The sequence below is a fragment of the Vanacampus margaritifer genome, chromosome 18, assembly GCF_051991255.1.
Source record: "Vanacampus margaritifer isolate UIUO_Vmar chromosome 18, RoL_Vmar_1.0, whole genome shotgun sequence".
NCBI lineage: Eukaryota > Metazoa > Chordata > Actinopteri > Syngnathiformes > Syngnathidae > Vanacampus > Vanacampus margaritifer.
In genome coordinates, this window is record NC_135449.1 from 7,456,393 (window position 1) to 7,483,046 (window position 26,654).

A 26,654-nucleotide genomic window follows, 5' to 3' on the forward strand; every position below is an offset into this window, starting at 1 on the left:
TTTTATAAACAAGAGTGTCCAAAGTGTTGCACGTTGACATCCGCACACTATTATGCACATAAATATAAATAAAACTATACAAATAAAAAAAAGTCAATAAAATTCTCAAATAATTAAATAAAATAAAAAAAACATTAAAATAATTTTACAATTTTTTTTTTTGTTGTGTTTCAGATCAAACCACATTTAAAAAAATACCTTGTAAAAGGGAAAATAAATTTGGGTCAGCTACAGTTTATCACAAAAGTAATGTTTTTGTAAACAGTCAAATTTATTCATGTAGCGCTTGATCACAAAATGGTTATATATTATTATATTATTCACATCCTCTGTCTGAATTCCCCCAACTTTTTTTTTAAATTAGGGGGGGGGGGGGAAAGACTAATATTTGAATAAATCATATTTCTGGGTCAACATTGAAGAAATGACACTTTGCTATGATGTGTTGTCAGCATACAGCTTATATAACAATGTGTATTTACTGTCCCCTCAAAATAACTCAATACAGTACACACTACAGTAATGTAATGTCAAAGGTGGCAACAAAAGTGAGCACACCCCTTTGTGAAAAAAATGTGAGAGTCTATAGATTTGGTTTCTCCCCCTCATTGTTATTATTAATGACTTAAAAATGAATTAATTACACATTTAAACGTCATTTTAATATTAAAACATTTTGTCTACAAATGAACTTGTATTGAGAAGTTCAAACATGCTTTTAAGCTTTTTTTTTTGTTATTTTTCTGTATGCAATAGAAACACATAATTATTTTTTCTAATGCTGAAGTTGCAAATTATGTGAAACCCTGACATTTGGACTACTATGTACATTTTGTGCAGCACGTTGCCACAGCTTTTGTCACTTAAATGAAAAAAAAAATGTCAATCCTCTACAAACTGAAACAAAATGATGTAACATGACTATGAAATTTCAAGACAGATCTGTTTCAGTATCTAATCTTAAATATGATGAGCTACACACTACACAGGAGCACGTAGTGTTCAGCTATTCCGAGTGTATGTAACCGCATACTGTCTATGTATGTACATATATTAGGGTTGGCTGATTTCAAAAGTTTGCCCACACATGAACCTCCACAGCTTCTCCACAGCATTGCTAACTAAGCGTTCATACCTGTGCTTGTTCCCACGACATGCTGATGACTCCAAGACAAAGTCCCAAAATGACCTGTGGATCACTCCTTATTTAGCAAGTGTCTCCTCTTTAATCCATCTGAATTCTGCACAAGCACAAACACATCGCTTCATAACACGCCCATCCCCCCCTTTTTCCCACCTCTCATCCATCACTCAGGAAGCCTGGTCTTCCTGAAAACAAGCGCGGGAGTAAGGAAAGGCACAAGGTCGAGAGGGTGGGGGTGGGACGCGGGTGCAGATGTGCGAGGGTGGTGCAGAGGATGTTTTTGTCGCTGTTGCGCTCCTCGGCCTGTCGCAGGTCTCACCGTAGGCTCATCCTGAGGAAACGGGGCTCGCGTCACCATGTGACTGAGCCAGAGGGCCTCACGTGGTGCCTGTGTGACGCCATAATGTCCGCTATGTTATTATTATTATTTTAGTCACATCTACATAACGTTTTATATTCCTAACGTGCATGTTTTGGAATGTGGGAAGTATACGCACAGAAAACTCATATATGAATGAGGGAACATGCAAACTGAAATTCGAACCGTGAACCTCAGACCATGTGGCAGATGTGCTAATCAATAGGGATTCGAACCCTGGAACCTCAGTCCATGTGGCAGATGTACTAACCAGTAGGGATTCGAACCCTGAACCTCAGACCATGTGGCAGATATGCTAACCAGTAGGGATTCGAACCCTGAACCTCAGGCCATGTGGCAGATGTGCTAACCAGTAGGGATTCGAACCCTGAACCTCAGTCCATGTGGCAGATGTGCTCACCAGTTGGGATTCAAACCCTGAACCTCAGTCCATGTGGCAGATGTGCTCACCAGTAGGGATTCGAACCCTGAACCTCAGTCCACGTGGCAGATGTGCTAACCAGTAATGATTCGAATCCTGAACCTCAGACCATGTCAAAGATGTGCTAACTAATAGAGATTCGAACCCTGAACCTCAGTCCATGTGGCAGATGGGCTCACCAGTAGGGATTCGAACCCTGAACCTCAGTCCACGTGGCAGATGTGCTAACCAGTAATGATTTGAATCCTGAACCTCAGACCATGCCAAAGATGTGCTAACTAGTAGAGATTCGAACCCTGAACCTCAGTCCATGTGGCAGATGTGCTCACCAGTCGGGATTCGAACCCTGAACCTCAGTCCACGTAGCAGATTTGCTCACCAGTAGGTGTTTGAACCCTGAACCTCAGTCCACGTGGCAGATGTGCTAACCAGTAATGATTCGAATCCTGAACCTCAGACCATGCCAAAGATGTGCTAACTAGTAGAGATTTGAACCCTGAATCTCATTCCATGTGGCAGATGGGCTCACCAGTAGGGATTCGAACCCTGAACCTCAGTCCACGTGGCAGATTTGCTCACCAGCAGGTGTTCGAACCCTGAACCTCAGACCATGTGGCAAATGTGCTAACCAGTAAGCTACAGTGCTACCCGCTAAAGGTACATACTTTATTTTGTGTTACTTAAATAATAATACTTGCTCATCTATGGTGTTTTCCATTATGTTTTAGCATTAAGCTAGCAAACTTAATCCAAAGTTATTTCTCTCATTTTTTCACGTTGAACTTGACGTTTAAACTTCAACCGTCTTATCTTCAGATCTGTGAGGCAGCTGTGCTAACCACCATGCTTCCATATGCTAAATGTAGCATGCGGCGATGAGGAGACACGACCACGGAGCGCGGCCTGATAGTGACAGAGGCCCGGATAATAACAGGATGTTTACAACTGGTGGAAATGCTGCACGGGTGATTAAGATGCTGGCGAGGAGCCAGCGAATGAGGTTGCAAGGAAACGTTAACATCGCTCCATATGACCCTTGTTTATTATCTATCCATTCTTTTTATATACTGTACTGCTTGTCCACTTTCTGGAGGCTATACCAGCTGACTTTTGATTGAAAGGCGGTATATTCCTAACCAGAATTCAGGAAATTGTCCAATTTCAACTAAGTGGGCTAAAAAAAATATGACTTGCCTACTTGAGGTAATGTTTATTTGTTCATATAGTCATGCCAGTGATATGTCGTGACAAAGCAATTACATGTGCTTCCACTAGATGGCAGTAAGCACAATGAAGCTGTGTCCACCTGTTGCCATTCATACCACGAAGTCAATAAATAGGCCCAGTTATTATTTTTAAAAGCATTATTGTTTGGATTTTATTTCATCATTTTTTTTCCTTAAAATTTTGATTAGTTTGAGTAAGGTTTTAGAAAAGAATTGTTGGTTAAAATATTTTTGAAAGTCTTTAATTTTATTTTACAACATTAAATGGCAAAGATGAATATGAATGGCATAGTCAAATTATATTATATATTATAATATTTTTTTTTCTAAACAAAGGTTTCCAAAAATGATTAATTTAAGTTGATGAAATTTGCAAAAATAAATATGATATAATTCCAGTAAAATTATAGTAATTACTGTTATTATTGTTTTGTTTTTACAAGCCCTTGCTTTTATTTAATTTCGTTAACAAAAATGTGCCTTGACTTGAAACGTACTTGTGAACGCGACCCGTGCTATGACATCCATCTTGTCGCTTGGCCGGCCCCTCCTTACGTTAATAACGTCTGAAGTGGTCAGCTGCAGGTGACAGCGGGCCAGAAGGACGCTGGTGGTTTCTGACACCCGCCTTGTTTCTTTTCCGTACATCAAACCGCGGCGGCTGCGACCTCGAACCACAACCGTCTCCGTCGTCATGGCCATTACTGACGTTCTCGCCGTCTCGGACGTCACCTCTGCTATCAACGCGTGTAAAGGTACGAACTTTTCGCTTTGGTGCCAGGATGCCGGCGGCAAGATTTGAAGCTTTATTTGTGTTCCTCTTCTTCCAGCAAAGGATTCCTTTAACCCAAAGATGTTCTTCAAAGCTGTGGGTTTATCGAAAAAGACTCCAAATGAAATCGAGAGGGTCTTCAACATCTTGGACCAGGACAAAAGTGGCTTCATAGAGCAGGATGAGTTACAGTTGAGTTCATCGTTGATCTTCCGGCTTTACTTGGGCTTCTTCTATTCATTGCCGTTAGCATTGACGATGTCGCTATTAGACTCTTCCTGCAGAACTTCTCCAAAGGAGCCAGGACGCTGACGGCTGCCGAGACCCGAGCCTTCCTGCTCGAAGGAGACTCTGACGGCGATGGCAAGATTGGATGGGAAGGTTCGTTCAAGGTTTCTTAAACGTTCTCTAAACAGTCTTAATGCTTCTTAACTGTTCTCCAAACAGTCTTAATGGCGTTTCTTGTCACAAGAACTTTTTTGAACATGTTCCAAAAAAATTTTTAACGAACCCTGACATGAAATCAACATTCGATGTTGTAGAAGCATTATACAAAAAAAATAAAATAAAATAAAAAAAAGCTATCCAATGTTGATTTCACATCAGGGTTCATTCAAGGTTTCTTAAACATTCTCCAGCCAGTCTTAATGGCGTTTCTTGTCACAAGAACTTTTTTGAACATGCTCAAAAAAAATTTTTTTAACGAGCCCTGACATGAAATCAACATTCGATGTTGTAGAAGCATTATACAAAAATAAAATAAAAAATGCTATCCAATGTTGATTTCACATCAGGGTTCATTCAAGGTTTCTTAAACATTCTCCAACCAGTCTTAATGGTCTTTCTTGTCACAAGAACTTTTTTGAACAAAATTTGTTTTAACGAACCCTGACCTGAAATCAACATTCGATGTTGTAGAAGGATTACGGTGTGCTTAAAAAAAATAAAAAATAAAATAAAATAAAATAAAAAATAAAAAACGCTATCCAATGTTCACATCAGGGTTCATTCAAGGTTTCTTAAACATTCTCTAAACAGTCTTAATGCTTCCTAACTGTTCTCCAAAGAGTCTTAATGGTCTTTCTTGTCATATGAAATTTTTTTTAACGAACCTTGACATAAAATCAACATTCGATGTTGTAGAAGCATTATGCTAAAACAAAACAAAAAAAAACGTAAATAGCAGATTTGTAATGATTTGTCATTGCTAGCAATCTAAAATTTGCCATGTTTGATGGATTTTTACCATTTTACAACAAGTGAACTTGTGTTTTTAGAAATCAGACAATTAGCTTTTTCTTCTTTCTTTTTCAGAGTTTTCTGCCCTGGTCAAGTCTTCATAAGAGCAGAATTATGTCTCCGTGGTTTACGGTGTGGTAATCGTCTCAGGGCGGATGTTAACTGGCAAGAGTAAACAAGAGATTCTATGTGTGTAGAATTGAAAAAAACATTCCAAGTAAAGTGTTTCAATAAATGGATCCTCGCTGTTATGTGTCATTTTTATTCTACTCGTAGTAGTCGTGTACATATTTGACCGTGATCGTTGCGATGCGCAGGTGAGAGCGCAACAATTTGGCACCGTTGGACGAGGGAACCCTGAATTCTGGCCCGGCTTCAAACTAGGAAGCGGCACCGGCGGTTTTTGCGCCAGTACATTTCCTGCACTCGTGTCAACGAGGCGCGTTTATTTAAAACTCGCACACTTGCGAGCAGACGAGTGTAAATAGATGCAAAGTGTTTGATTACAGAATGAATATAAGTAGTAAAGTTTTATTTCAGCATACGTGTTAAAAAAAAAAAAATCTGCATATAATTTAAGTTAATTGACAGGTTTTGGGTTATTTATAGCCCTGGTGAATCCATTCAAGTTCATTTGACTCAAATGTGACGTCGGATGCTTGATGGGCTTTAATTGCTGCTCTGTTAGGATATTTGTAACGTAACACGGATATTGAAGGAGGTGCAGGAATAGTTACGGTATCCGAGGCCCGTGTCGTCCGAGGTGAGGGACCCGGCTTGACCACGGCGCGTTTTCAACACCGCCAAATTGACATTGCAGGACATCAAGTTGATTCGACTGACGAGAATTGGACTTGCAGTATTCGAAACATTTAACGGCACGAGTCAAAGCAAAGCGGCGTTTGCGAGGCGTTCCGTCGTTTCACGTTTACGCGCGGCCTTCGCTGCGGACACCATGACACGCTTTCCTAAAATAGACGCCCGAATAGTTTCATCACCATAAGGAGAAATGATCTGAATGGGCGTAAGAGGCGGGGTTATAAATACAAAAAAAAAAAAAAAAATGGCAGACTTCCCTCCGAAGCATCAAGTAATGATGATTTATAGCGCAATATTTTGGGTACAAGGAAATCATAATCAATATTCACAATTGTCCATCCGTCTACAGGTACCATATGAATAAATATTATCTGTACATCCAACCATTTTTCACCAACATCCATCCAGATTGATATTATCCATCCATCCCGATAAATAGATCTCATCTATCCAAATAGATGGATATCGTCCATCTGTCCTTCCATTCATCATCCAGATAGATATAATCCATCCATCCATTATCAATTCATCCATCCATCTCTACAGTATATCATCCATCCAGATAGGTGGATATCATCCATCCATCCAGACAGATAAATATCATCCATCAATACATCCATCCAGATAGATAGATAGATATCATCCATCCAGGTAGATACTACCCACCCATCCATCCATGCAGATAGATAACCATCCACCCATTCAGCTTGATAGATATCATCCATGCATCCATCCATTCAGATAGACAGATAGATATCATCCATCCAAATAGATAGATAGATGTTATCCATCCAGATAGATACTATCCACAAATCCATCCATCCGGATTGTTAGATATCATCATTGATCCGTCCATCCAGATGGATAGAAATCATCCATCCATCCATCAATCCAGATAGACAGATAGATATCATCCATCCAAATAGATAGATACCATCCATCCATCTATCCATCCATCCATCCAGATAGATAGATATCATCCATCCAAATAGATAGATACCATCCATCCATCTATCCATCCATCCATCCAGATAGATAGATATTAACCATCCAGATAGATACAATCCACAAATCCATCCATCCGGATTGATAGATATCATCATTGATCCATCCATCCAGATGGATAGATAGATATCATCCATCCAGATAGATACTATCTACCCATCCATCCATCCATGCAGATAGATAACCATCCACCCATTCAGCTTGATGGATATCATCCATTGATCCATCCATCCAGATAGATAGATATCATCCATCCATCAATCCAGATAGATAGATAGATAGATATTATCCATCCAGATAGAGACCATCCATGCACCCATCCATCCGACCGGATTGATATCATCATTGATCCATCCATACAGATAGATAGATATTATCCATCCAGATAGATACCATCCACCCATCCATCCATCCATCCGGATTGATATCATCTTTGATCCATCCATCCAGATAGATAGATATCATCCATCTGGATTGATATCATCTTTGATCCATCCATCCAGATAGATAGACGTCATCCATCTGGATTGATATCATCATTGATCCATCCATCCAGATAGATAGATATCATCCATCCAGATAGATACCATCCATCCACCCATCCATCCGTCCGGATTGATATCATCATTGATCCATCCATCCAGATAGATAGATATCATCCATCCAGATAGATCCTATCTACCCACCCATCCACCCATTCAGCTTGATAGACATCATCCATTGATCCATCCATCCATCGAGATAGATAGAAATCATCCATCCACATATATAGTTAGATATCATCTATCCATCTTGAGAGAGAAAAGTGGAAGTATGGCCCAAAACTAAAAAAAAAATTATCTGCTGCCCTGAACCTAATCCTAAAACCGTCGGCTCTTTTCACATACAGTACATCCACCTGTATTGACTCTGTTATATCCTCCCGAAGTTCTCTACCCTTAGCAGACATTAGAACTAATCCTGCGACGCTCCGATACAAGATCTCACACAAAACCCGACTTACGAAGGCGCCGGTTGCTACGCGACCAAACAAACCCCGCCAAAGCTGTCAAACATGTCGACATGACGGCCTCGCGCCAAGCGACGTCGTCCCTCAAATCTTCTCCGCTCTCCTGTCAAGTTAGACGGCACGGCCCGAGCGTGCGTTTCGCCCCAATCAGCAGCATGTATAATTAGCCCCGTGCCGTGTCCAGCACTTTTCAACATGGGCCTTTACGCTCCACGTGGGCCTACCATTTAAGCATCTTCATTTAACGTACATATAAATAGAACAGCTCTGTCTACTTGACACATTTTTAGCGTCTACTTCGACCACGCCGCGCGCCGTGTCCATTACTCGGCCCGTGCATCAGATTTCGGCGCAGCGCAGGTATATAAGTTGATGCGGTTTCGCTGCGGGGCCCCACTGCAGTGAGCGGAATCTTCTCAGTGAATCCTCAGTCTTTTAAGATCTAACTAACCTCAAGGTGAGTTTCACTGCTTCGACCTGATGTGATGAGACGTTTGTGAGGACTACCATCCAACCACAGGATTTTTTATTTATTTATTTTTTTAATTATTTTTTAATTATTTTTTAATTATTTTTTTAATTATTTTTTAATTCTTTTTTAATTTAATTTTTTAATTTTTTATTTTTTTTTTGGGCTGCTTTACTATGGAAACATTGGACTACCTTTTCTGCCCCTGAGAGGAACATTCACATTCAACCTGTTGCATGTATATAGTTGTGAGATTGTGATTTACAAGGCAACATATTTGCCCGTCCATCCTGTCTGATGTTCTCTTGTTCTCTTTTGCCTCCCGCAGTTCAAAATGGCATTCGCCGGAATTCTGAGTGAATCTGACATCACTGCAGCCCTTGCTGCCTGCCAAGGTAAAAACTCCGATAAATCGAGACGTCTTCACTTGTTTTATGTAACCCATATTATAGTCACAGTGAGATCCAATGCAAAAAAAAAAATAATAATCTGCCTTTACAGTGCTTACTTGAGCTCCCACACTTTTTTTTCTCCCTCCCCAAAATAGCTGTAGGTAATGTGCACCTAACAGCAGTATGTGAGCTTGTTGACAGGGTGGACAGTGATAGAGTGGACATTTTTGGCTAATGTTAGCATCTAATGAACATGGTGAACCTTCACTTAGCAACATGATTTGGTTAGCATTGGTTAACATTTTAATTAAAAAAAAAAAAAATCATATCAGTTGATATTTTACTATGACAGAGTGGACATGTTAAGATTAAGATCCAACTACACATGTTCTATTGATAAAGTTGACAAAAGGAGTGTAAATCTTTCAGCCTCCATTGAAGAAAGATAAAATGCTAAAAGGGTAATGTCACTGAAAACAACCGTCCCAAAACGACAGGGTGGACAGCATACCAAAATCACGTACATTTAATTTAAAAAATGAATTTGTGAGTTTTTGGTGACTGTGGTGTTTTTTGTGTGTTTGGGGTACTTTAATTTGATTTAGTTATTTCCCACCTCGTCACCTATGTCACACTAAGAAGTGTTTATAATTTGGGTTACTTATTTAGCAACATGAGAGGGATCTTGTTCCAAAATGAACATAATTATTTTGTAAAAGGCTTCTTCTTTTTTTATACAGCTTTATTGTGCCTAATTCAGTTGCAGTAGACCTTGATTATTTACATGCATAATATATCTTTAAAATAAAAAAAAGTCAATTAACTGTTGTAATGGAAACTTACTCCAATTTACTCCTAATATTCGAATTAACCCAAAAAACAAAAACCCAAAAATGTAATTGACAATGTGTATGTAAAATATTTCATTTCAACTGTGAAATCATTTATTTTCATTTAAATTGGATCTTTTTTTTAAAAAAATATTTTAATTTAATGAATTAAACAATTATCTAATAAAATGCATTAAACGCACTGAAATTATTTAATTACAGCTATTATTTAATTATTTTTTTAATTTTATAATTTATGACAAATAAATAAATAAATAAATAAATAAATAAATAAATAAATAAATAAATGGGTAAGGGGTGTGTAGACTTTTTACTGCGCGAGTGTACTTAATCAGGTTTCCAGTGACAGTAGCTAAATTGTAGATCAACCAATTATTTTATCAAATAAATAAACAATTGCTCAATTGACATTTATAGGTGTACATTTATGTATTTTCTTTCCGAAATGTATTATTTAGGCGATAAAATAGAAATAAAATCCAAATAAATGGATTAATTGATACAATTTTAATTGAGCAGTTTTAGCTCAATTACCGCAACAAATATGAAGTGGACCGCAGTTTGTACACCACTGGTTTAAGTGCACCCAATTTATATGTCCAGTGAGTGTACAATAACACTTTATAAGTCCCTACTTAGGAAATGACATACATTTAATTGGAGTACTAGAATATGTATGTTGCACAATGATTCCCAATGATTCAACATGGAATGTCGTCCCCCCATGAAATAGCCACCTGTCAAACAGCGAGAGTGCAAATGATATGTGACTAATGTCCGTCATGCATACGTGCGTGCGTGCGTGCGTGCGTGCGTGTCTCCTGGCAGCTGCCGACTCCTTCAAGCACAAGGAGTTCTTCGCCAAGGTCGGTCTGGCCGGAAAGTCCGCCGACGTCATCAAGAAGGCTTTTGCTGTCATTGACCAGGACAAGAGCGGCTTCATCGAGGAAGATGAGCTCAAGTAGGCGAACCCCTTCTACCACCGCCACCCCCCCCCCGCCCTCTTCGGCTTAGATTTCAACTTCTCAGAACCTTGTTGTGCGCGGATCGTATGTCTGAAATCAGAATGAAGGATTTGAACGGCCTGGCATGCAAAGACGAAGCAGACCTAAAAAAAAAAAAAAAAAGTCTACACACCCTTAAAAATGCTCGATTTTTGTGACAAAAAAATTGCCATTTGCAAAGGGGTGTGTAGACTTTTTAACACCGCCGTAGAAAAAAATCTGATTAGCGCGACTCCTTGTCTCATCATGAAACAGAACTAAAAAAACTTTTTTTTATAAAGATGTCACTGACTTTGACCCGGGTTTTTTGCAGGCTCTTCCTGCAGAACTTCTCTGCTAGTGCCAGAGCTCTGACTGACAAAGAGACCAAGATGTTTCTTCAGGCTGGTGACACTGATGGCGACGGCAAGATCGGAGTTGATGGTGAGAACATGAACCAACAACTCAACAACAATTAAGCAAATAGCACATGAGAAGGAATTGACGGATTGAACAGATTTAGTAGATATACTCGTTACTTTACTTGAGTATTTTCACAGTAAAAAAAAATATATATATATAATAAGAATATGTATTACTATCATTTTTATTATTATTATTATTATTAATAATATTATTATTATTTGAAAAGAGTTCAGTCTGATACTTTTACTTTTTCTGAGGTTTTTTTTTTTTTGTGATTTTATTAATGCCTGTATTGTGCACTTTGAGATTTATTTTAGAAATGTAAAGTGTGTTATTAAGAATAATCTATTATTGTTAGGGGTGTCAAAATTGGTGCAATAATTTGGAGTTAGTAAAAATTTTTACAATTTGAAAAATGTGGAGAATTTCCCAAGTTACTTCATGTTAAAGATTGGATCGCTCTTATTATGAAAAGAAAAATGCAATGAGCTGGCTGTCAACAATGTCTTACAAATGCAATTGTGCCATCTAGTGGCAGAAAAAAAATGACCTCAAGACAAATCAATATCGCACTCGTTTTTTTTACAGTACAGTACATATTTTTAATTCAATTTAACTCAATTTAATGAATGATTGTGCAATTACTGTATCAATGACCAAAAGATGCAGCCATATTTCTATTAGTTTAACATTGTTTTCCACTTTTATGTTAACAAGAGTATGAAAAACAAATATAAAATTTGCGATTAATTGTGTGTTAACTATTGAAGTTGTGCGATTAATTACGATTAAAAATTGTAATCGCCTGACACATCTAATTATTATTATTATTATTATATAAATATTATTATTTATTTATTTATTTATTTATTTATTATTATTATTATTATTTTTTTTTTATTATTATTATTATTATTATTATTATTATTAAGATGTAACATAAGATTAATCTTTTAAAAACCTTTGTCTCTTTCTCTACAGAGTTTTCTGCTATGGTCAAGTGTTAAAGCAACAAGCTGACCAACATCTTACTTGACTACTCATAAGGAACAACTTGAGCCCAGATACTTTTCTCTTCTTCCCTCTCACTCTCTCCCTTCATCTCCATTTTAATTTAATTTTTTTTTTTACATTTGGCCTTTGAGCTCTGAAGCCAAAATCAAGCCTCTCCGCCTCCCTGTTGGTTGCGCTGTCCACGATGAATGTAGCTGACTAAGTGTGTGGTGTGCTTGTGTGTCTTCCTTTCTTTCTCTCTCTCTCTCTCTCAACCCCTCAAATACTTCTGACGTCGCCGTTGTACTGTGACTTTTTCTTACTTGTCACATCAGTGCTGGTGCACTTGAATGGCAAACGGACGATGAGGAAACAATAAAGGTGCTTTTTCAATACCGCGTCTCACCCTGGTTTTTATTTCATCTGGTGTGGAAGAACACTTTTGCAGTGGGGCTAATTTGCATAAAAAAACACCTCCTTGCCCAAAGAAAAAGGGTTAAAAATAATAATATATTGTCATATTGTCTTTCTACAGGCGTTGCTGGCTCTGATAATATGCATAATATAATGTGGTTGTTTTTCTAATTGTCACCACTAGATGGCACTGTAATTCTAATGTGTTTTTATAAAGCTGCTGAAGGCCAATTGATTTAATCAAAAGCCATAGTTTCTATTAAATATTAATAACGCCTAACCCTTAATTAATTGAACACATAGTAGTTGTGCAGTACTACAAGTGACACAAATGCTGACAAACCAGACCTCAGAAGAAGAAACATGGAGAAATAATTACCTTTATTCCCTTGGTTCTCGTTATAAAAAAAAATAAAAAATAAAAAATAAAAAACTACCTGTGCTGCGTTTGACAGAAATGCTGACTTAAACCACCAGAGATGATGATGCCTTTGCAGAGGAAAGCCATCAGTGAGAAAGTAGCCGGTTGTCAGGGTAACCAGGTGTAATAACCCCCCCCCCCCCCCCAAAAAAAAATCCCTGTAAAGAACTTGAATTAATTCTGCAACCCAACTAAGAGAAAATATTTTTGTATTGATTTGTAAATTAGTATATTTTATTATATTATGCATTATATTTTTCCATATACAACTCAATGTCCACTGGTGAGTGCCCATCTAATTGCATTGTTTGACTGACAGATGTTGTCGTGAGGTGGGGAAATGTGTTTCACATGATCCATAGGGTCATGCACCAAATGCATTTGCGCAGCTCTGAGTTTATCCTGGTTTAACGGCTTACTGGGAAAAAGCATATAGAACAAGAATGGGCCACATACGGACCGCTCCACTCTTTAATCCAAGCTGAATGTTTACTGCGTGGAGGCATATCATAGCTATGGCTTTCATTTGAGATATTACACCACCCCCATCCCCCATTTAGCTCAATAAATAACTGTCTCATTAGTTTATTGTTAAATAATAAAATAAAAACAGTATTTTAGAAATATACAATTCAATTCAATCCATGTAACTTTTTTTTTTAAGGTTAATGTACCGGTATTATTAAAAAAAAAACAGTAAATAATAACATAACATTTTTTATGATTTTTTTATAAATTATATAATAAACACATTTTATTTTATTCATTTAACTCATTGCATATATTTTTATAAATTAATTTTAAAAAATAGTTAATTACAATAATTTATTCAGGTTCTACTTTAATTTCTAGAATAATCAGGTAACTCTTTTGTAGTAAATTAAAAAAATATATACTTAAGTTAACATTTTTATTTATTTGTTTATTTATTTATTTAGTCAAATTAATGGTAATTAACAAAAAATATTTTTTATATAAAATGTATTTATTTAAATTGTAAAAATAATAATGATAAAATTGGTCAATTTTAATAATTTATTCATGAATGACTTATCAAAAAATAAGTAGATAGTTCATTTATAGTGAACAATAATAAAAAATGACTAAAGTACAGTAAACATTAGAATTTGTCTTTATTTAGCCAAATAATTATTTTTTTTAATCTTAATTAAATCATCTATAAATAATTAAAATAAATCATCGTTCATTCGTTTATGTTATCATTAGAATTAAAATGTTTTACATATATTTTTCTTTTAATTTTATTTTATCATAAGGAACATGAACTCTTAAAATACAAACAAATTCCTAATTAATTATTAAGTTAACTTTTTTCTTTTTCATTCATCATCATTATTTTTTTTTATTGATTTTGAATTGTGGTTATTTGATTACAAAATAACAGAATAATATAACATAGTGATTGTATTTAACTTTTCTTCGTTTTACCTCATCTGTCCATTTCCAAAAAAAAAAATCAAACATGGCCATTGAGCATGAAAAGTTCCCACCCCTGCTATAGATTAAAGCGCCGTGATTAAATGTGATATGTGTATAATCTCTCATGTGCACATGCAGCTCGAGTGGGGGAGGGAGGGAGGGAGGGAGGCTGGACAAGGGAGCGCCAGAGCATAAAAAGCGAGGGCTCGGAAAACTTGATTGGATAAAAAAAACCTACGCGTTTGGGCTGAAAGGAAGAGTGAGCGCAGCTATAAAAAGTTTATCGGGCAGGTAAAGCAACACGAGCTGAGGGAACATCTGATCCCACAGTGGAAATCCAAGCAGAGTGCATAAAAGTCAGGCAGCTACCAAGGGCCATCACAAAGACTTTTTATCTGCTTTTGTTTTGGACCTGAGAGGACGACCAGTCCAGAGGTGAGTCGCACATCTGTATCATGCGGTAAGAAATTTAGAATATGCATTGTATGCACTTTTATGTTATATTTTCAGATTCTGCCTGAAAACGTAAAGGATGCCTGCTTAATGAGTAACAACCTGCAATTGTAAATATAATATTATGTTTATCTTAAAAGTGTCAGATTTCTGTTGTAGGCACCGCACTGGATCATAGGCGAAGGTTTTCCTCATATTTGGCTTCCTATTTAGGAAAACAGTATTGGAAACTCTCCTCTGCATGATGCAATGCAGTTCTCCGCCTCCGCAAACGACACCCACGACAATAAACATACTTAAATTAGCACCATTGTCAATAAAAAAAAAAAAAATCTTTGCAGCTATTGCATCACAATAGACAGTACAGATAAATCAGTTTTGATTTAAAAGCTGTAAATACATTGAATCATATCACAACCCTAATATATATGTATACTTAGTGTGCTGTTTACGTATAAAATTATATAATGATGTCCCTTCATTTCATTATATTTATTTCTTGTTTTGAAAAAGCCCAAAACGGGAACGCTTGAAGTAGGTGAGAAAACCCAGTGTGCCTAATTTGCACCGTGTTTCCTTTCACCCTGCAGAACCAGCATGTCCCTCACCTCCATCCTCTCGGCTGAAGACATTGAAAATGCTGTGAAAGACTGTCAAGGTAACACACACACACACACACGCACACACACACACACTCATACTACCAAACTTTAATACACTATGTGACTGATCAATCTGCGATTACCTTAACCTCTAACAGAAGTAAAGACGAGCTTTGTAATCTTTTCTCCGGCTGCATTAATTTCACTTTTGTACAGTACCCTCTTATCTCCACCTCCAGATGATTGCAAAAGCTTTTCAATCATCCTGTCTGTTTTGGTGGTTGCATGACTTTGCAAAACTTGAAAAAAAAAACTGTAAGGGGGAAAAGCTCCCACAAGCCAGCAGCCACATGCATTTTTAATCTCACCTCATCGACCTATTCTGTCAAACAATTTCATATACGGTGGTGCCTCGACTTACAAGTAACCCAAGTTGGCTTATTTTATTTTATTTTTGTATTTATTTATTTATTTATTTTTTACCAAACTTTGTTCTGTTGTGAAAGCGCTATAATAATAAAGTTGAGTTATAAAAGTCAGCTAGCTTAATGCTAACACATAATGGCACAAATCATAGACAAGTTAACAAAGCTAGCTGAAATCCCATTACCCGGTAGTTATAAACCTTTAAAAAAAATTATATTCAAACACAAATGGTAGCAACACATGCATTTCCAACATGTTATTATCCTTTATTTATTTATTTTAACCAAACTTTGACCAGTTGCGAAATAAATACAGTTGAGTTCTGAAAGTGAAGCTAGCTTAATGCTAACACATAATGGCAAGAATCATAAACAGGCTAACAAGGCTAGCATTGAAATCCCAGTACAGATGGTTGTAAACTTCTAAACAATGTGTATTCGAACACAAATGTTAGCAACACGCGCAGGGCGATAACATAACAACACTCTGTCCCTTATGAAGTCAACTAGCTTAATGCTAATACACAATAAGAAGAATCATAAACAGGCTAACAAGACTAGCATTAAAATACCTGTAGTCTAACACAAATGTTAGCAATAGCAACACGCGCAGGTAGATAATATCACAACACTCTCTTTGCCTTATGACGTCAACTAGCATAATGCTAGTAAAAAAATAAGAAGAAACATAAACAGGCTAACAAAACTAGCATTGAAATTGTAGCAACACATGCAGGGAGACAATAAAGTATATATTGTTTTTCCGCTCTAAAATGACAAAATTACTGCAATCAATTGTTTACATTATTTTTTAATAATGATATCACTATATGTTTGTTTGTTTGTTGTTGTTTGGGTATCTCCATTTATTTCATTGGGGAAGAATGATTTGAAGTACAAATGTGATCAAGGCACAAATTCAACTTGTAATTCAAGGCGCCACTGTGTATCTGCAGCTCCAGACTCATTCTGCCACAAGAAGTTCTTCGGACTCTGCGGCCTCTCCTCCAAGACGCCCCAAGAGGTCCAGAATGTCTTCCAGATCCTCGATGAGGACAACAGCGGCTACCTGGAGGAGTCGGAGCTCAAGTGGGACATCTCGTTGTTTTTCATTTGTGTTTATTTATTTGAACATCTCTTACAGTAAAATGTTACAATGTGCATGACAAGAGAGATTACGGTCTACCTAATAACTCACACAGCTGTATTAAAGCCATCCCTTTGTAATCCACGTGGATTATAAATGTATAAGTGTTATCATGGTATTTGTGTTACATAATTCACTTTTTTTGCTGTGCTAACATTTGACAAAATGGCGTCTTCATCATTTGCTGCGTTTGAAATAACGACGCAACACATCTTGCACGCGCATGAGTGACATTTGTGTTGGTGCAGGTTTTTCCTGCAGCGGTTCGTCCCCGGAGCCAGAACGCTGACCGAGGCTGAAACCAAAAGCTTCATCTCGGCAGCGGATGACGACAGCGATGGCAGGATCGGAGCAGAGGGTCAGTATCTGATTTCATGCAGCTAAACCGGCATCTGATGCGAGGAGAACACTTTTCCTGCGGGTTGCTATCCTGACGCACTGGAGTTTAACTAAAGCTTTCAAATTATTTATGATGCTGGACAAATTTGTATATGCGGTACAGTTTTGTCTGTTTTGTTGAATAAAATATACTGATTTTATTTTGGGTGGATTTTTTTTTTCTTTCAGTGCCATTAAGATTACTCAGAATATCTACCGTACATAAGGACATTTTAATTGGGATGATTTTGACTACTGTATGCATGATTTTTTTTCTCACAATGTTTAAAACTGCTTATGCGTTGAAGAATGTATTTTCAGATACATGTTGTATTCATAATGTTTTCTTTCTGTTTAGAGTTCCAGATGATGGTCCTGTCCTGAGCTCTGAGAGTGGATCATTTCCATTGATTTTTGTTTTGTTTTGTTTTTTGGCCTGGGATTCAGTGGATATTCTGTTTGATTTCCTCCCTCACCCTCACTGATAAACAATAATTATTACAGTTTCTCCTTCAAACTTGTGGCAATGAAAGAAATGAAATGTGTGAATGTGTGGCCTCTGTTTTATTAAATAAAGTTGGTAACAATACTAGTCAAGTGTCTTGACATCTGATTAATATTTTAATGTCCCAATGTATCTATGGTTGTTAGTTGAAACCACCAAAGTAGCATTTGATTGTTGAAATTATTATTTTTTTTGTGTCTGTGTCTTTTATTTTTATGAAAATGTTAGTCTAACATTAATATTTTTTGTGTTCTTATTTGGAAAATAATCAGAAATATTAGAAAATGATAAATAATAAAATATCACAAATATATTCTATAATTTAGTTAAATGCTACACCATCATAATCATAAAGATAAAAAATTATATATATAAAAAAAAGATCATAAAGATTACAAAATTATGCCTCTCACTCAATGTGCACTATACACTGCTTACACCAACAACAAGGCTGTGAAGAAAATAACTAGTTTACAAAAGCACATACAGTGATGCCAACTTACTGATCGATAGATTTAACAACTTTTCCAACCACTAGCAGCTATTGAATTTGTCGAGGTCACCTTGCCTCACCTGTCAACTCTTACAGCAAAACTCTTCCACTAACGTCAATCCAAATCATGACATGAATTGTTGCATTTTCAAAATTATAAATTAATTTCACATGAAAGGCATATTTTGAGGATTTTTTTTTTTAAATTCAGGTGGAAGCTGGTATTTCTGCATGACCTACAAATAAATTCTTCTTCTTCTTCTTCTTCTTCTTCTTCTTCTTCTTCTTCTTCTTCTTCTTCTTCTTCTTCTTCTTCTTCTTATTATTATTATTATTATTATTATTATTATTATTATTACAGCGAAGGCCAAGGTTCAGTTTTGTCCTATTTTTGTGTTCGCGTTACAGTTTTCCAGCCGGACAGTTTTAGAGGTGACACTTAGCTGTCAAAAGCAGGAAGTAGACGATGTGGATTGTTTTTTGTTTAATCGCAATTTATCCCCTGCTGTAACAAAACGACGTGCACAAGAACCCGTTCATTTATGCTCTGTAAGGTGAGAGTTTTTCTGTTTCTTTCACGGTTTTCATTTTGCGTGTTTTTTTCACGCGTTGTGGATGTCAGCACACCGGAAACTCTTGCTAGCTAAGCTAACTTGCTATACGTCCTCTAGTCCAGGATTGATTTCTGTCTTATGTTATAGTCGTCATAATAACAGGTACAGAATAAAAACTGTGTTGGAACGACTGCTATATCGATGCCAACCTACTATTTATAGTAGTTATGTTGTGCTTGAGTATCTCCTGAGTATCAACACTTAAACATTACATAAACAACACTTTCATTTTTGTTTGGATTGCAATACACTCGGTTAATATTTTGCTTTCTGCCACAGCTGCACTTTATCTACGTTCTTTACCATAGGGCTAAAAATAAGTATTAAACATACAAAAGTAAATGTAAATGCAATGTTAATGTTCCTGTAAATAAATATTACCCATAATGTGCTTTTCTTTCCTTCTACAGGAAAAAGGCATGCTAGCAACACACGTATTCACGCAAAGGAAATCCAGACATACGTGACACTGATGCTGATGATAAGGTAAAAATAAATCCATTTATTTATTGCAAAATGTGAGCATAACAAAAACCTGATATAAATATATGTCCGCTTTTTTTGTATTATAGCCCCAGAATGGCCTCAGGAATGCAAGAGAAACAGTTCACAGCATCTCTACTCAATTTCTTTGTTTATAATCCCACATTTGGACCGCGGGAAGGCGAGGTGAGCTTTACGTCGCAGATGATTTGCACCTGAATTGGTCCCTTTATTATAGTCTCACCTCAGTGCTGGTAATTACTTATAAAGTGATGTGTTTTTTTTTTTTTTTTTTTTTTAAATCACATTAGGAAGAGAAAAAGATCCTGTTTTATCACCCCAGTGACTTGGAGAAGAATGAGAAGATCCGAAATGTGGGCCTTTGTGAAGCTATTGTCCAATTTACGAGGTAGTCATAATAAAAAAAGGAACTAATGCAATAAGATACTAGTGGTGTATTGAAAATGTGGTAGTAATTGTAGCTAATGTTTGTTTTGGTCTCGTCTAGAACATTCTGCCCAACAAAACCAGCAAAATCCCTGCACACACAGAAGAACCGGCAGTTTTTCTTTGAGCCTGAGGAAAATTTCTGGATGGTGATGGTAATGATTAAAGTATTTTTTATTTTTTTTTATAGATTATGAAATGTGTTTCATTTTAAATTTTCACTTCATAGCCTGATTGTTTTTGTGTCCCAATTCATTGCACAGGTGGTTCGAAACCCAATGATTGAAAAACCAAACAAAGATGGAAAACCTCCCACGATAGAGTATCAAGAAGAGGAAATACTTGTGAGTGTTTGTTCTTTTTTTTTGGATATTATCATCTTGGTTGTTAACTATGTTTCCTGTACCTCGTCAAGGACACCGTCTATGGTGCAGTGGTAAAGCAGTGCTACAGTATGTATAAGGTAAGCACTGATCATTTTGGAGTGAGATATATAATTTTTTTAATATCACAAAAAACAGGCGTTTGACAGGGGTGTGTAGACTTTTTATAGCCATTGTAAGTAATTATTTTCCTTATGCTGCAGCTTTTCAACGGTACCTTTGGTAGAGCCATGGATGCTGGCGGAGTGGAGCTGCTAACTCAGAAGCTCGAAAAGTTCTTCTACAGGGTAAAAATCAGACCCAACGCATCCTTACCGACTGAATCCGTTTTTTAGTATTTGTGTATTTTCTCACACTGTGGCTAATATGGCTGCGTCTTCCAGTATCTGCAGACCCTCCACCTGCAGTCCTGTGACCTGCTGGACGTATTTGGCGGCATCAGCTTCTTCCCGCTGGACAAGATGACATACCTGAAGATCCAATCCTTCGTCAACCGGGTGGAGGAGAGTCTCAGCCTCATCAAATACACAGCCTTCCTGTATAACGACCAGCTCATCTGGTAACGGGAACGGACACGTCTGCTCGGCTAGCGCCGCTCCCGCAGGTGTGAAGTTGTCTTTGTGTGTGTGCAGGAGCGGCCTGGAACAAGATGACATGAGGATTCTGTACAAGTACCTGACCACCTCGCTGTTTCCCAGGCATTCCGAGCCGGAGGTAAGGGAAGAGCTTGCGTAGATTTGAGGTGCTGATGATGATGTCATTACATACTCTTTCTGTTCCTGTATAGTTGGCTGGCAGGGATTCTCCTCTTAGGCCAGAGGTTGCAGGAAATTTGTTGCATTACGGGAGGTGAGTGCTCAAAGGTCATATTGAATTTAGTTAATAGTTAGATGTTTATATAACATAGTTAATTGTATTATTTTTTTATCATGATTATTTTATACATTATAAATAAATTAACTCTTTGACTGCCAGACGTTTTCAGAAAAGGGATGCCGTGGGTGCCAGCCGATTTTAAGCATTTTGACTGATCTTTCAAGGTCCATAGAAAATTATGTGTTTGGACTATGGAAACACACATACTACCAAAAAAAGATTGGACTCTCATCTTTCATCAGAAAAAAAAAGTTTGTTTCTACCTTATTCCGTTTTTCAGTAATCCACAATAGAAAATGGTTAGTTTCACCTCTGTTTTGAAACAAACGTCTTTGGCACTCCTCCATAGGATTTTACTAAACGTTATTTAACGTTTTTGGCAGTCAAAGAGTTAATTATGTTTAAAAATCAAAGTTAAAATTTATATTACCTCATTCACTGCCATTGACGGCTATAGACGTCAAAAATTCATTTGAACTATTTCTATTAGTTTAACATTTCCCCCCACTTTTGTTAACAAGAGCATGAAAGTGGAACATTTTATTGTATTAGAACAGATATCAAATTTGTGATTAATCGTGAGTTAACTAGTGAAGTCATGCGATTAATTACGATTAAAAATTGTAATCGCCTGACGACCCTCATTTTTAATAATCTTTTCTTTAAAAAAAAAATATTATTAAAAATCAAATGAAAAAAAATAAAATAAAAGATTATCAAATCTAATAATTAATTAATAGTAATTAATCGCATGACTTCACTAGTTAACTCGTGATTAATGAAAAATGATATCTGTTCTAAATGTACAAAAAAAATCTAGGCTTTCATACTCTTGTTAACAAAAATGGGGAAAAAAAGTTAAACTAATAGAAATAGTTTAAATTAAATTTTGACGTCTATTGCTGTCAATGGCAGTGAATGAGTTAAAGATGCTCAATGCAGGAAACTGAGTTTTGAAATGCAACTGCCGCTTTTGGCCAAAAAATGAAACTGCACACTCCCTTTTTTCACGTAGAAAAAATGCACACATGACGTCACATCCGCAGACAAAGGACGGGAAATTCAAACCCGAATCCAGTTTGAAAACTACTGGCCTGAGGCTTGCAGGAGTACCCATTGTAAAAACCTAAGGTGTTAATCTGCTAATTAAAAGATGTTTGAGTCATAAATGGTCAAATAAAAAGGCTATTGCAAAGATATTTTGGGCAAATTGAGCAGCTTTAAATCTGTATATTTCAATGATAGAGTAATATTTAATTGCCATGGTTTTAATGTTACTATTTATTATAATTAATTTTGCAATTTATAAAATTATTTTGTAAAGTAAAATATATGTTGATTTTTTTATTTATTTATTTAATTTTATTATTTACTCTACCAATCATTCAGTGAGATAAATAAGTAAAAATACAGTAATGAATAAATGAATTAATTTAGTTAGAATTAGCCAATTATTTAATCACATAAAATGCTAAATTTGTTTTTATTTTATTTACAATATTTATATTTATTTTTTCAGTAAATATACGCACAAATTATTTAATGAGTTAAATGGATATAGATAGAGATTTTAATTGGAAATGGGGAACTACTGATATTGAGTGTCCGTATCAGGCTGATACCGGCCTTATTTCAAGGTATCGGGTACTCATCAAGGATGCCAATACCAGTCACTGATACATAGGGCAAAAAAATCAAATAAAAATCAGATATCAGGTCTTCCTCACCATAGAGCATGATGACCCTAAATTGAATTTTAAATGTTCTATAAACTTACATACTGTACAATGTTGTCTTCAGGTTTCTGACAGGACCGCCCAATCTTAAAGACCCTGAGGCCAAATTCCGTTTCCCCAAAATATTTGTCAGCGCAGAAGATGGCCACGAGGAGCTGCATCTGATTGTGTATAAGGTAACGTATTTTACATACATTCCTCAGTGTTAGCAATCTCAATTTAATTCAATTATTGATACATAATCAATTGATACACATATTTTTCAATGCATTTCTTCTTTTTTTTTTATGTCCGTGTGACTGCTTTTAAAAGAGTTTTTATACGTATGTAATGTTGCTGTGTGTGTTTGAGGACTTTTTGATCATTTACAAGATTTAAACTGTGTTTAGGTAATACACTTCTACTAAGTATGCATAAATGTCATAAAACAAAACAAAGTGTTCATACCATCTTTTGCATCCACCCTTGTATAATAAATATGAGCAATAGCAATATTTGCTGCATTGCTCTCTCAATAATTGATTATTGAAATGTAATAATCGATTTCAAAACCGCCTCTGCGTTTAAGAATTGATCATTTGTCCTCCACATATTTCTGCTGCATGAAAGAGATAAAATGACTTTCATCGTGTGAGTGGATGAAATTGGTGTAAAATATGCCGCCGCCTTAACTGAGGATATGGATTTTTTTGAGGATTAGACGTGCATTTTAAAATAATGAGCGTGCACATCACTGTCATTGCAAACCAACGTGACCTTGTTTCTGGGTTCGACCCGCTACCTTCCAGGCGATGAGCGCCGCCGCCTGTTTTATGGTCAACGGTAAGCATCTCATCCCCCCCCCCCCCCCCGCATAGATTATCGCTTCCTCCGAAAGGTGCTTTTCTTCAATACCTGTCATGTGGAATTTGTGCGCAGCCTCTGTGGAGATGACGAGGGAGTTCTGCGAGCAGTTGGACAGCTTGGTGGGGCCGCAGCTCACCTTGCTGGCGTCTGATATATGCGAACAGTTCACCATCAACCGCAGGATATCAGGGTTTGTTGATGGGCTTTTTTTACACTTGAAAGTGGTGCCGAAATGTCATCGTGACCTTACTTGTATTACGTTTCATGACCTTTACTGATCCAAGGCATGTATTTCACTTTAGAAAAATCTCACAGCACAAAATGCCACAAAAGTAATCTATATTGAAACTCATATATGTGTGCATTCATTAAAAACATACGGAAATATTTTCAAGCTTTTATTTCTGTTTAGTGTATTAAGTGATAATTATTGCACGTGATTGGCTAGCAAACTCACCAGACCTGAAATCCAAAGCGATTCAATGGGCTTCAATAACGTTTAACAATGCTATCTATGGGCTAATAGCCTCATTGCCACAACATTTCTGTATTTAAAAAATAAAATAAAATAAATGAAAAATTTATTCTAAATATTTTTTTGAAAAGCGACAAAATCTGGAAATCAAAATTTAATCTATACATTTCACTTGGGGAAAAAAATCCAGTTTTTCTTACAAATTTTTACAGGGAGATTTGTTTTTGTGTAATTTTTTTTTAATTTTATGTTTTACTGCATTTTTTTCTGACTGCTTTTCCCTTCTGTTTTCTGAATAACCCCCATAAATTATGACAGAAAAACGTATTCAGAATAATAGAAAATTTTAAGAAGCTCCCCGGAAAAATTAATCAGACAAACAGCAGTGTTTTTTTTTTAATTCAAGCTTCCATAATATAACATGCATTTCTATATTTTTTAAACAACTGAAATTCTGAGGTTTTCAATGTTATTCTATTTCAATCAATAAATTAAACCTAACAAAACATGACGATTCCACCAGGTGGCGCCAAAGTAATGCGTTCATTGTTTTGATCTGAGCACAAAAAAAGAAATAATAGGACAAGTTCCCCAAGAAATCTGCCAAACCCAAATTCACAAATGTTTTAGGACCAATTCAGCGAAATAGAATAATATCTCACAGGAAACCTGATAATTTCTCACAACACACCGAAGTAATTGGGAACGACTGCTAAATTAGCTAAGAGTCAGCTAATTCCACATTATTAATTTATTCAATAGCTACCCCCCCCCCTCCCTCCATTTTTAATTTGCAGCTTAATGTATCTTAGTGTCATCGCAATTGACAGGCGTCGAGCGTCCATCTGCTTCTGATACATCCGCGACTGTAATCCAAGCATCCGAGCATCGACTTTATCCAAGAAGCCACTGAATAAATAATGACATCCTGAATTTGTTTTTCTGCCGCCTGTCCTGATTTGACCGTCGTCAAGTCAACTGCGTCCTCAGCTTACTTGTTCCAGCGGCTATAATCATCCAGAGTGGCTTATCGTTGTGTATAATTCATACATGCGTTTGGACCCACGGTGGCTATTTTACCCGCAATTATAGTTTACTGACTGACTACTGGGACTACAATTTCAGTTTGGTGCAAAATGGGAGTTTGCGTTTGACAGCAATGACTTGCAAAAGTCAACATTTAGCATGACTGTGTGCTTTTTTTTTTTGTTGTTGCGCCATCTTGTGTCTGCGCATCCATCCAGGCCGGAGAAGGAGCCCCAGTTTAAATTCATCTACTTCAACCACATGAACCTAGCAGAGAAAAGCACGATACACATGAGGAAGACGGCCAGTGTCTGTCTCACGTCTGTCCATCCTGACCTCATGAAGATCCTGGGGGACATCAACTGTGACTTCGCCAGGTAGAACCATCGGAATTGCTTTCAAAAAGTTAGTTAAAAAAAAATGAGACGAATCCTATTTTCGTGTGTCTTGGCAGAGTTGATGAAGATGAAGAGATCATAGTCAAAGCCATGACGGACTACTGGGTCGTCGGCAAAAAGTCTGACCAGAGAGAACTGTATGTGATCCTAAATCAGAAGAACGCCAATTTGATTGAAGTCAATGGTATGTCTGCACCAAACTTGTCCTGTAAACCTGCAGTCGTCTCGAAATAACCTTGCTTTGTATTTTCTCTTCCGCAGAGGAGGTTAAGAGGCTTTGTGCGACACAATTCAACAATATATTCTTCCTGGACTGATGGAATGAGCACACAGACTCTTTGACCACACTACAAAACTGTCAGTGTTGCAGGGTATCACGGCAGCATCAGTGTAATGCAATAGTTGCATTGTAAAATAAAATTTAAAAAAAAAAACAACTAAAAGGTTCCTCATCATTATTTTTAATTTAACTTTTAAATTGACATTTCCTTTTGTAATTAAGTGTACTTTGTCATGTCATTGTCTTTGTCATTGTTAAGATTTCAATGTGTGACTTTTAAGTCATCATAGCAAAACTTGTAAAAAAAAATAAAAAATACTAAATTTGAATAAAATGTAGTCATTTCACCTACTGTAAGAAGTCTCTGTTTCTTATCTAGTTATAGGGTTTTTAGTTTTACCTTAGTAAATCAGTACAAGATTGTTGTTGGAATCATTGCATGGGACTCCTAACAGAACTAGGTTGACAACTAAAGATTTAATTTCACACTTGATTGACGAGCACAGGCAGTCCAAAGACCTATTTGTATACATATGTGGAAAATAAATAAATATTTTTTTCATTAGATGTCACCATTAATTAAAATAGACTTTTCTGTAGGATACGTTTGTAAATACCCACCTATCAATTTATTTTTTCCTGAACATTGTCAGAATATGAATGTCTATTGCTGGGGGTGGGGAA

General features: G+C 36.5%; 4 protein-coding genes across 5 annotated transcripts; all 4 read left to right on the forward strand.

Moving 5' to 3' along the window:
* The first annotated feature begins 3,492 nt into the window (after positions 1–3,492).
* Positions 3,493–5,429, forward strand: LOC144038145 (parvalbumin, thymic-like). Its single transcript, XM_077550346.1, has 4 exons — positions 3,493–3,925; positions 4,001–4,133; positions 4,214–4,323; positions 5,257–5,429. Exons 1-4 carry the CDS (start codon positions 3,865–3,867, stop codon positions 5,283–5,285), a joined length of 333 nt encoding a protein of 110 aa, XP_077406472.1. The 5' UTR covers positions 3,493–3,864; the 3' UTR covers positions 5,286–5,429.
* Positions 5,430–8,188: 2,759 nt separating this feature from the next.
* On the forward strand, positions 8,189–12,501 carry pvalb3 (parvalbumin 3). Of its 2 annotated transcripts, XM_077550515.1 has the most exons (5): positions 8,189–8,471; positions 8,812–8,878; positions 10,555–10,687; positions 11,044–11,153; positions 12,117–12,501. In XM_077550515.1, exons 2-5 carry the CDS (start codon positions 8,818–8,820, stop codon positions 12,140–12,142), a joined length of 330 nt encoding a protein of 109 aa, XP_077406641.1. In that variant the 5' UTR covers positions 8,189–8,471; positions 8,812–8,817; the 3' UTR covers positions 12,143–12,501. The 2 variants fall into 2 exon arrangements, with proteins under 2 accessions (XP_077406641.1, XP_077406642.1); XM_077550516.1 differs by lacking the exon at positions 8,189–8,471 and having other exon boundaries at positions 8,652–8,878.
* Positions 12,502–14,644: 2,143 nt separating this feature from the next.
* Positions 14,645–18,000, forward strand: pvalb9 (parvalbumin 9). Its single transcript, XM_077550581.1, has 5 exons — positions 14,645–14,838; positions 15,447–15,514; positions 16,840–16,972; positions 17,279–17,388; positions 17,767–18,000. The coding sequence occupies exons 2-5, from the start codon at positions 15,454–15,456 to the stop codon at positions 17,790–17,792; spliced, it is 330 nt and encodes a 109-aa protein (XP_077406707.1). The 5' UTR covers positions 14,645–14,838; positions 15,447–15,453; the 3' UTR covers positions 17,793–18,000.
* A 789-nt stretch (positions 18,001–18,789) lies between these two features.
* Positions 18,790–26,313, forward strand: ccz1 (CCZ1 vacuolar protein trafficking and biogenesis associated). Its single transcript, XM_077551766.1, has 17 exons — positions 18,790–18,960; positions 19,431–19,506; positions 19,593–19,689; positions 19,815–19,912; positions 20,012–20,105; positions 20,214–20,294; positions 20,366–20,413; positions 20,537–20,620; positions 20,717–20,892; positions 20,966–21,047; positions 21,121–21,182; positions 23,010–23,121; positions 23,734–23,767; positions 23,864–23,981; positions 25,511–25,669; positions 25,747–25,874; positions 25,952–26,313. The coding sequence occupies exons 2-17, from the start codon at positions 19,493–19,495 to the stop codon at positions 26,005–26,007; spliced, it is 1,443 nt and encodes a 480-aa protein (XP_077407892.1). The 5' UTR covers positions 18,790–18,960; positions 19,431–19,492; the 3' UTR covers positions 26,008–26,313.
* The last annotated feature ends 341 nt before the right edge of the window (positions 26,314–26,654 follow it).